Source organism: Rhincodon typus, chromosome 18 (assembly GCF_021869965.1).
Source record: "Rhincodon typus isolate 14 chromosome 18, sRhiTyp1.1, whole genome shotgun sequence".
Lineage (NCBI taxonomy): Eukaryota > Metazoa > Chordata > Chondrichthyes > Orectolobiformes > Rhincodontidae > Rhincodon > Rhincodon typus.
This window is the reverse complement of record NC_063349.1, coordinates 55,139,044-55,150,632: the sequence shown is the minus strand read 5'-3', so window position 1 is coordinate 55,150,632 and position 11,589 is coordinate 55,139,044. Positions and strand designations below refer to the sequence as shown.

The following is an 11,589-nucleotide window of genomic DNA, read 5'->3' as shown; positions in this document are numbered from 1 at the left end:
AGTCAGGGTTAGGCCGGGTAATTACAAAGCAGTTAGTCTGACATCAGCAGTAGAGAAATTATTGGGAAGATATTCTGAAGGGCAGGATTAATCATTACTTGGAAAGGTAGGGATTGATCATGGATAGTCAGCACGGATTTGTTAGAGGGAGATCCTGTCTGACTAATTTAATTGAAAAAGGGACTAAATACATTGATGAGGGTAGCGCAGTTGATGTGGTTTAAATGGACTTCAGGAAGGCCTTTGAGAAGGTCCCACATGGAAGGTTGGTCCAAAGGGTAAGATTCCATGGGATCCAAGGCAAGTTGGCAAATTGGATCCAAAAGTGGCTTTCAAGTAGGAGGCAAAGAGTGATGGTGGGGGAATGTTTTTGTGATTGGAAGTCTGTGACCAGCGGTGTACCACAGGGATCAGTGCTGGGACCCTTGCTGTTATGTACAGTGACAACTTGTGTGTGAATGTAGAAGATTTAATGAGTAAGTTTGCAGTGGACATGAACAATGGTGGTGTTGTTGATAGTGAGGCAGATGGTCTCAGGCTACAGCCTGGTATGATCAGCTGGTAAATTGGGCAGAACAATGGCAGGTGGATTTTAATCCTGATGAGTGTGAGGTGATACATTTTGGGAGGTTTAATAGGGAAAGATTATAGACAATGAATGGTAGGTCCCTAGGGAACACTGAGGAACAATGGGACCTTGGTGTACAAGTCCATAGATCCCTGAAGTTGTCAGCACAGGGATACAGGTGAAGCAGGCACACAGGATACTTGCCTTCATTGGCCAGGGCTTAGAATATAGGAGCAAGGAAGTCTCATTACGACTTTAGAACACAATTGTTAAGCCACTGTTGGAATATTGTGCGCAGTTCTGGTCACCACACTATCAGGAGGACATGATTGCACTGAAGAAGGTACAGGATAGATTCACCAGGATGTTGCCTGAGATGTAAAGTCTCAATTATGAGGAGATACTGGAAGGGCTGGTTTGGTTTTCCCTGGAGCAGAGAAGGGATCTGATTGAGGAATACAAAATTATGAGAGGTATAGACAGAGTTGATTCAGAGAATCTCTTCCCAATGGCTGATGAGTCTTAGACCAGAGGGCATAAGTTTAAGGTGAGGAGCAAGTAGTTTAGAGGAGATCTGAGAAAGAGGTTTTTCACCCAGAGGGTGGTAGAAATATGGAGCATGCTGCCTGAGAGGGTGCTGGACACAGCTACACTCACAACATTTAAGCATCTTCTGGACAAGCTCTTAAAATAGCGGAGCATAGTGGGTTATGGACTAAATGCAGGTAAATGGGATTGGTTTAGTTTGATGTTTGTTGGTCAGCATAGACATGGTGGGCCAAAGGGCCTGTTTCTACATGGTATGACTCCATGACTCTATATACAATGGTCAACAATTTCAGATGTGATCATTAGGTTCATCGTTACTGAACATAAACCATGACCTCTACGGCACATAGCTGAGTGTGAATGTACAACTGGCTCAATGTTTCACTGACCTGCCGGTGCTGCTGGTGTCTCAGTTCGAGCTCCTGTCGTCTCTTTTCCCTCTGTGAAAATAGAATAGAGGCAACGTTTCCATTGGTTTTCCTGGAGAGGTCAAAGTTCACTGGCATTGGCTGCAAAGCAATAAGCTAATTTTCCTCCAAGGATAATGCTATTCTTTTTCATTCTCATGGGAGTCACCGACTTGGTCAGAATGTATTGGCCACCTCGAATTGAACATTGACAGTGGATATTCCTTATGAACTGAAACTTTGATATAACAATGTCTGGTTATGAACATTGCACCTGAGAAAAGATGGATTGGCCTGGGAAGGCGGGCAGCGTGATGTTACTAGAAAGTTCCTAGAGCTCCAACCTTGAGATTGTGAGGAGAGGTTATCCAAACTCAACAAATGCTTCCCTTGCATTTTAAAGATTAAGTAGTGATTTGACCACCACCACTTCCATCTAGAAGGACAAGGGCAGCAGACACATGGGAACACCAGCCCCGGCAAGTTCTCCATCAAGCCACTCACCATCCTGACTTGGAAATATGTCGCTGTTCCTTCACTGTCGCTGGGTCAAAATCCTGGAATTCCCTCCCTAAGGGCATTGTGGGTCAACTGAAAGAACATGGACTGCAGTGATTCAAGAAGGCAGCTCACCACCACCTTCTCAAGGGAAACTAGGGACGGGCAATAAATGTTGGGCCCAGCCAGCAACACTTCCATCCCCTGAATCAATTAATAATTTAGAAAAAAGCTGAGAGAACGTTCTTTATGCTGCTTGGCAGTTTCAGATAAAACAACATTAATGTAAATCAGAGGCAGGCCAAACAAAAGAGCTGAAGGAAATACCTCCTCACACAGAGAGCGGTAAAAGTGTGGGACTGTCCCAACAAAAGAAATACAGACCCAAGGGTCTGAAGGGACAATCCCACAGTTTCCCAACCAACTAATAGCTAGGTCACTTCAAAGACTTAATCAACAATCACCAAGAAGCAGATAAAGTCATGCCTTATCCCAGATCGAGAAAGGTCAACAGATTCCATTCCCCAAAGGACTTTGGTGAACCTTTCGGGATTTTGCAGCAATCTGACAACTTCTCACAACTGCCTTCAGTCAATTAATACTCCATAAAAACACCATCCACGTGTATTGTTAGTTGGACCACTGACAGCTATCAACATCCATTGACCTTTCTGCTGTTGAACCATGGTGTCAGAGCAAAAATACATATATCAATCCATAACTGAGTAATGCAGACATTACCCGGCAATATTTCAAATTCAACACTACAGCAACAGACCCTTAAAACCAGCCTTAGAGCACAGATGTTGTAGTGTGAAAATTATAATTGGTAGTGCGTTGGCTTGGAGGAACTATAAATTATAGGGAAGCAGGAACTGTCAATAATGAATGCCAGCCCTCATTTGCTGCCAGCAACATTGATACCATACTGGTGTTTTTAAAGAGTTGCTTCAACTCTCAGCTGTTGACATGGAATATCGTGATTTATTCACATTTCTAATTACCCACAAGGTGGACATGGAGCATAAATACTAGCATAGACCCCTGGGCCTGAATGGCCAGTCATTGTGCTGAAAGATTCTGTACATCCGTGGAATTAAATGAAACCTTTCTTTCGGTTTACTGACAACTAAAATTGACAAGGGTCGGATTTTAGCAGGCAGACTGCAAGCTTTCAGGAAGGCAGCTCACCACCACCTTCCCAAGGTCAACTACAGATTGGCAATAAATGCTGACCCAGCCACTGCTGCCCATGATTGACTAAAAAGAGATTACCCTTCGCAGAAAATGAACAGGACCACGTCTTCATCACACTTACTCTTTCCCACAGACTTTCCATGGATTTTTGCAGTAGAACCCGTGATAATCAGTCATAGCCATCAAATCATAGAGATCAACGGCATAGAAAAAGGCCCTTCAGCCCATCGAGTCCACACCACCCAAAAATGACCACCTAACTATTCTAATCCCATTTCCCAGCACTTGGCCAATAGCCTGGTATACCTTGGTATCACAAGTGCACATCTAAATACTTCTTCAATGTAATGAGGGGTTTTTTTTGCCTCTCCCACTCTGACAGACAATGAATTCCAGATTCCCACCACCCTCTGGGAGAAAAAGCTTTTTCTCACATCTCCTCTAAACCTCCTGCCTCCTGTACCTGAAATATATGTGCCTGGTCACTGATCCCTCCGTTAAGGGAAAATGTTTCTTCCTGTCTACCCAGTCTACGCCCCTCATAATTCTATCCATCTCAATCGTGTCCCCTCTCAATCTCCTCTGCTCCAAGGAAAACAACCCTAGGCTGTCCAATCTCTCTGCATCACTGAAACTCTGCAGCCCAGGCAACATCCTGGTGAATCTCCTCTGCCCCCTCTCCACTGCTACCACATCCCTCCTATAATGTGGATTCCAGAACTGCACACTGTACATGAGCTGCAGCCTGACCAACATTTTACACAGTTCCAGCATCACCTCCCTGCTCTTAAACTGTATGCCTTGGCTAATGAAGGCAAGTATCTCATATGCCTTTAACCACTTTATCCACCTGTCCTGATACCTTAAGCAACTGGAGGACATGTTCACCAAGGTCCCTCTGATCCTCAGTGCTTCCCAGGGTCCTACCATTCATCATGTATCCCTTTGTCTTGTTTGTCCTACCTAATTGTGTCACTCACATTTAACCAGTTTGAATTCCACTTGCCACTGATTAGACCAGCTAACCAGTTCTTCCATATCCTCTTGTAGTCTCAGGCCATCATCCTCATGATTTATCACCCCACCAATTTTTTGTATCATCTGAGAACTTACTGATCAGAAAATCATTCGACGTGGAATTTGGGACCTGAGTCAGCAAGGAAAACAATTGTGCTTCCACCTACTCAATCAAACTATTAACACACAGTCTGAACGAGGCTGTGTCAACTTATATAAACATGACCTAGTGGTATTACCCTTGGACTATTAACCCAGAGACCCAGATAACGTTCCAGGGACCTGGGTTTGAATCCTGCCACGGCAGATGGTGGAATTTGAATTCAATAAAATATCTGGAATTAAGAATCTAATGATGACCGTGAATCCATTGTCGATTGTTGGGAAAATCCCATCTGGTTCACTAATGTCCTTTAGGGAAGGAAACTGCCATCCTTACCTAGTCTGGCCTACATGTGACTCCAGACCCACAACAATGTGGTTGACTCTTAACTGCCCTCTTGTCAATAAATGCTGCCTAGCCAGCGACACCCTTGTCCCGTGAATGAATAAAGAGAAAAATGATTTTAAACAAATCATGGCTTGAAACTCTAGTGCAACATCCTCACTTGATGCTGTAGAGATGCTTCCATGGTCACACCAGGAGATAAATTATAACCTGCCATTGGATATTTGATCATCCAAATCTATAATTATCCTCATGCCACGCTTTTAGGAATTACCCCTCTGGCTCTACTTCAGAGGAAATTGCTGTCTCAATGTCTTTGAGTTTGATCCCTATTGGGGAGGGGTAGGGAAAGCAAATCTTTATGTATCCTGAGATTTCAGTGACCCTTGTTGTCCTTCTAATGATGACCATCAGCCAGATTCTTCATATGCTCAGTGTCAGGTACTCACTTGAATATGATATACTGACTGCTGACAGGAATGGTAGGACAGAGTCCACTCAAAGTATGTGATGACATTGTGTCTAGTACCTATTTGATGTGGGGCTCTCACTATCACACATGTTGGTTCCAATAATAGAAAAAAATAATATATCAGCCAGAAATTCAAATCTGACATTGAATGATGCAGATTGAATTTCCAGATGGATGGGAACTTTAAACCAGGGATCAACATTAATGAGAGTTGGGTTTTATCCATATTCTCTGCTGAACTTCCAACAGAGTAAACATGAGAGGGCTCATTTTTCCCGTTTGGATATAATCTAAATAGGAGAAGGCATTTACGAGGGGCTTTTTCTTTCTCCCCAGGAATGGGCTTCGGGAAAGTTGACACATCCTAAAAAGAACAAATGCTCAGGGCTTCAGCATAAAATGTCATCATTTCCAAAGGTTCAAAGAGGAAGTTTAAGCTTCATTGTGACAAAATTTTGGAGTTTTTTTGAAACCATTTAGCAAAAGCCATGCCTCATGAAGGTGAGGATCTGGAGGGGGTCAAGTTCTGTCGTAGGGAATTGCAAAAGGAGTTGGAATAAGGAGACTTGTTCCCTCCTGTCCTTGTAAAGTGAGAAGGTTATGAGGTGAATTCCGAGGTGGTTTAAAGATTTTGAGAAGTTCTGGGGTGGACATTATTTCCTCTGGTCAGTGGGTCAGTAACAACGGCGACAGATATAAAGTCATCGAGCTGAATCTTACTTTTTGTTTGTCAGGTTTTGCGGAGGATTTCTGTCCTTGGTGGACCAGTGAGATCTTTCTCTGTGTCTTAACAAATTCGCCCTCATTGACAACCTGCCCCACCTCTCTGCCACTCCTCTCGTCTGATTCTAGACCCATTTTGTCACTTGCTGTAATCAGATTAGCCCACCACTGCCTGGATATCCCGGAATTCCCCAGCATCCCTTGCAATGGTGCTACCTTTAAAAGCCCATTGTGCACCAGGACAGGCTGGCTCCTGACATTTGCCGAAGACATGGCAGAGAAAGGGAAATTGTGACCCCACTTGGCAGATACGGATCTGTCCCAAACTCCAGCTGGATGGGCACAAGTGGAATGTCCATTACTTCCAGGACCCGCACGATACCAGACCATGCCCAACCTGGTCTGAGGTTGCCACTCGGGTTAGAGGAGTCTCAGCCACCTGGAGGAATGCCCAGCTCTGAAGGTCAATGACCTTCTCCACTGCCTCACGTTCACTCTGTCACTGCATCCACCCTCCCCCATGCTCTACCACGCTCACCATTGCCAGCAATGTCCTCCCTCACTGACTCTCACCCACTCCAACCCCTGCCACCACTAACCCAGCGTGCCCTCTGTGCTGCCCACTCACTCACTCACGACATCCCCCTGCCCGCACCAACAGTAATTTACGGTGATTCTCATCTTCAGCCCCTGTAGCATCTGCCTCCCTCTCCTTCCAAGAGGAAAACAGCCCTCCATTGGACAGAAAGAGACAAGACTGTGGGTGGGGAAGCTGCCTGATCTTCGGTTCCTCAGTCCTTACTGACTCTGATCAGCCCGACCATGGGCCTGGTATCATAGCTCTGCCCCAAATGAAGGCTATCTCCGTTGTTTTGGTTGAAGATTACAGATAAACATGACAAGCTTCCTGGCTTTGAATCTGCACTGAATGGCACAGCAAAACAGCTGCACTGTCAGCAAGAGGCAAGGTGCAAAAAGGCCAGGCAGGGATGCTGTGTGTATCCAGGGAGGTTCAGAGTGAGTGAGCATTCTGACAGTGAGGGAAGATCCCAGAGATACAGCCTGGTGCAGTCCCTGGAATGGGTGAGCGTCCCTGTGCACGTGGTGTCCTTGCTGCAGCGTTACAGTGAGTGTTACTCAGGCAGCCTGAGGTACAGCATTGAAGGGTACAGTGTCCGGTAAGTGGATTTGGGATGTTGGGATTCTTAGAACAGTCCTCAGAGCACCAGTAATTTGAGGTGTCCAGAATACGCACTCTCACTTCCATGTCACAAATTCTCAGCCTCTCATTCGCTCACCGGGAACGTTAGAATAAGAAACTGCATATTAATGAGGCAAAATCTGCAAGTAATGACTTTGTTAACAAGCAATAAACCTCATTACTGGGCAACTTCTGGCTCCCTGGTGAGATTCTCAAACAGCCAGAACCTAGTTAAAAGATGCAGCAAGTTGTTCCCACATTGAGATAGACCTCACTGGATTTCTCACCAGAGCCCCATGTCAGTCAGACCCCCTATAAAATTCCCAAGGTATGGAAGGGAAATGAGGAGAGGTATTGTTTTTTGCAAAACTCCCAGCTCCTTGGTTTAATCTCACATAATGTGCTGCTTCAAGATTGTTAAACAGGGTAGACCATGTCTTAGTCAATCAGGCCACAGTACAGGAATAAAGAGACGCAGGGTAACTAAATTATTGTAAAAAGAAAATAAGATTAACTGTCTTACCTTCTTGCTTGACTTTCAGTTCAAATTTCACTTTGGATGTGCCACTAATGACTGCATACACCACCTCATCCTCCTTCGTTGCACTGTTCACTGTAAATGTGTGGTGCACACCTTCCGATTTAATCACATACTTATCACTTGCTTGAATGTCTTTGCCATCCCTTTGCCATTTCACTTTGGCATCTGCCTTGCCGGTTTCAGCCACGAACTCGGCACTGCTCCCTGCGGTCACCTCGAGTGTTTTTGGTTTTTTGGTAAATGCTGACGCTGTGACACAAGAGACAGTTATTGCACATGAGTGATGAGTGGGATCATATCCAACTGAAGTCCATTCTGTTCCTGTTTGGGCAGGCGATGGCCCAGTAGTATTATCACTGGATTATTGATACAGGGAATGTTCTGGGGACCCAGGTTCAAATCCCGCCAAGGCAGATGGTGCATTTTTATTCAATTTTTAAAAAAATCTGGAAACAAGACTCTAATGATGACCATGAATCCATTGTCAATTGTCAGGAAAGATCCATCTGGGTCACTAATATCCTTTAGGGATGGGAAGTAGTGTCCTTACCTGGTCTGGCCTACATGTGACTCCAGACTCACAGCAAAGTAGTTGACTCTCACCTGCCCTCTGGGCAATTAGAGATGGGCAGTGAATGTTGGCCTAGCCAATGATGCCCTTATCCTGTGAATCAATTTAAAAAATAATTGCTTTTTCCAATTACTTGAAAACACTGGATAATGATTGGTTTCTCAGTCAGGGCTTGAATGAGCAAGGAGAGTTGGAAGGAAATCTTCCAAACCTTCTCCTATTCCCAAATGGTTCAGTTGCCATCTGAGAGAGAAGTGGAAATTGTTGGAGAAACTCAGCAAGTCTGGCAGCATCTATGGAGAGAAAAACAGAGTTAACATTTCAAGTTCAGTGACCCTTCAGAACTGGTCTTCAGGGTTCTGAATTATACACAACATGATGTGCACGGTAAGTGAGCACAGGAGGAAACCTGGCGATGGGGCAAGTGTCCCTCAGATAATGTCTGGGTCTGTTGTAAACTCATTCATAGAGACTGATCAGCAAATTTAGTCAGAGGCTCTGTGATCATGAATCATGAGCAGTTTTGGTCCCCTTATTTAAAGGGAGATATTATTTAATTGAAGGCAGTTCAACGGAGGTTCACAAGGATGATCCCTGGAATGGAGGGATTGTCTTATGAGCAAAGGCTAAACTGGTTGGGAATCGACTCACTGGAGTTTAGAAGAATGGGAGGTGATCTCATTGAAACATATCAGATTCTTAAGAGGTTGACAGGGTAAATGCTGAGAGGACGTTTCCCTTCATGGAAGAGTCTAGGACCAGAGGTCATGGTCTCAGAATAAAGGGGTACCAATTTAATACCGAGCTGAGGAGGAATTTCTTCTCTCAGAGGATTAAGTGTCTTTGAAACTCCTTGCCACAGAGAGCTGTGAGAGCAGAGTCCTTGAGTATATTTGAGGCTGAAATAGATTCTTGATCAGTCGGGGAAATCAAGGGTTACGGGGAAAGCGCAGGAAATTGGAAGTGAAGAATGTCAGATCAGCCACGCTCCTATTGAACGGTGGAGCAGGCTTGAGGGGTTGAATTTTGTATGGTCTTACAGTCTTTAATGTTGTATCATGTGCCATAACATTCCTGTCTCTCCATCAAGAGGTTGTCATATGAATGTGAAGTCAGGATACAGCCTACTTGTTCATTAATGTCCTTGAGGGAGGGAAATCTGCCACCTTCACCTGGTCTGGCCTACATGTGACTCCAGACCCACAGCAATGTGGTTGACTCTCAACTGTCCTCTGAAATGGCCTAGCAAGCCACTCAGTTGTACCAATCGCTACAAAATCTCAAAGAAATGAAACCAGACAGATCACCCGGCCATCGACCTAGGCACCAGAAAAGACAACGGCAGAAACAGCCCTGTCGACTCTACAAAGTCCTCCTCACTAACATCTGGGGGTTAGTGCCAAAATTGGGAGAACTGTCTCACAGACTAATTAAGCAACAGTCTGACATAGTCATACTCACAGAATCATACCTACAGACAATGTCCCAGGTGCTACCATCACCAATTCTGAATATGTCCTGTCCCATTGGCAGGACAGACCCAGCAGAGGTGGCAGCACAATGACATACATGCAATCAGGAGGGTGTTGCTCTTGGAGTCCTCAACGTAGAGTCCGGACCCCATGAAATCTCATGGCTTCAGGTTAAACATGAGCAAGGAAATCTCCTGCTGATTACCACATACCATTCTCCCTCAGCTGATGAATCAGTACTCCATGTTGAACAACACATGGAGGAAGCACCGAGATTGGCAAGGACACAAAACGTACTCTGGGTGGGGGATTGCAACATCCACCACGAAAAGTGGCTCGGCAGCAGTACTACAGATCGAGTGGCCGGGTCCTAAAGCTCATAGCTGCTAGACTGGGTCTGTGGCCGTCATGAGGGAACCAACAAGAGGGAAAAACATACTTGACCTCATCCTTACTAATCTGCCAGCTGCAGTTGCATCTGTCCATGACAGTATCGGTAAGAGTGACCATCGCACAGTCCTTGTGGAGATGAAGTCCCACCTTCACATTGAGAATAACTTCCATCATGTTCCACTATCACCGTTCTAAATGGGACAGACTTCGCACAGATCTAGCGACTCAAGACTGGGCATCCATGAGGTGCTGTGGGCCATCAACACCTGCAGAATTGTACTCCAGCACAATCTGTAATCTCATGGTCCGGCATATCCCCCACTCAACCATTACCATCAAGCCAGGGGATCAATCCTGATTCAACGGAGAGTGCAGGAGGGTATGCCAGGAAACTGCACCAGGCATATCTGAAGATGAAGTATCAACTTGGTGAAGCCACCAAAATGGACTACTTGCACACCGAGCAGCAAAAGCAGCAAGTGATAGACAGAGCTAAGCGATCCTATAACCAATGGATCAGATCGAAGCTCTGCAGTCCTGCCACATCCAGCTGTGAATGGTGGTGGACAATTAAACAACTCACTGGATGAGGAGGCTGCACAAATATCTCTATCCTCAAACGATGAAAGAGCCCAACGCATCAGTGCAAAAGATCAGGCTCAAGCATTTGCAGCAATCTTCAGCCAAAAGTGCCAAGTGGATGATCCATCTCAGCCTCCTACAGTGATCTCCAGCATTACAGATACCAGTCTTTAGCCCATTCGATTCACTCCACGTGATATCAAGAAATGGTTGGAGACGCTGGATACTGCAAAGGCAGTGGGCCCTGACAACATTCCGGCAATAGTACTGAAGATTTGTGCTCCAGAACTTGCCACTCCCCTAGCCAAGCTCTTCCAGTACAGTTATAACACTGGTATCTACCCAGCAATATGGAAAATTGCCCAAATATGTCCTGTACACAAAAAGCAGGAAAAATCCAACCCAGCCAAGTACCGCCCCATCATTCTACTCTCAATCATCAGTAAAGTGATGGAAGGTGTCAGTAACAGTGCTATCAAGCAGCACCTGCTCAGCAATAACCTGTTCAGTGACGCCCAGTTTGGGTTCCGCCAGAGCCACTCAGCTCCTGATCTCATTACAGCCTTGGTTCAAACATGGACAAAAGAGCTGAATTCCACAGGTGAGGCGAGAGTGACAGCCCTTGATATCAAGACTACATTCGACCAAGTGTGGCATCAAGGAGCCCTAGCAAAACTGGGATCAATGGGTATTGGGGACAAACTCTCCAGTGGTTGGAGTTATACTTGACACATAGGAAGATGCCCGTAGTTGTTGGAGGTCAATCATCTCAGCTCCAGGACATCTCTGCAGGAGTTCTTCAGGATCGTGTCCTAGACCCAACCATCTTCAGCTGTTTCATCAATGATCTTCCCTCCATCATAAGGTCAGAAGTGGGGATGTTCGCCGATGATTGCGCAATGGTCAGCACCATCCGTGACTCCTCAGATACTGAAGCAGTCCATATTCGA

The 11,589-nt window shown here is 45.4% G+C and overlaps 1 protein-coding gene across 1 annotated transcript in view; it reads right to left on the bottom strand.

Annotated features, from left to right (window-relative positions):
- Nucleotides 1–9,816, bottom strand: part of mybpc1 (myosin binding protein C1) — a 108,283-nt gene extending 98,467 nt beyond the window's left edge. Inside the window, exons 1-3 of the mRNA XM_048607960.1 lie at nucleotides 9,762–9,816; nucleotides 7,604–7,870; nucleotides 1,507–1,557 (exon numbers count right to left, since the gene is read on the bottom strand). Coding sequence (XP_048463917.1) covers nucleotides 1,507–1,557; nucleotides 7,604–7,870; nucleotides 9,762–9,816 — 373 coding nt within the window. The remainder of the gene's footprint in view (nucleotides 1–1,506; nucleotides 1,558–7,603; nucleotides 7,871–9,761) is intronic.
- Nucleotides 9,817–11,589: the final 1,773 nt, after the last annotated feature.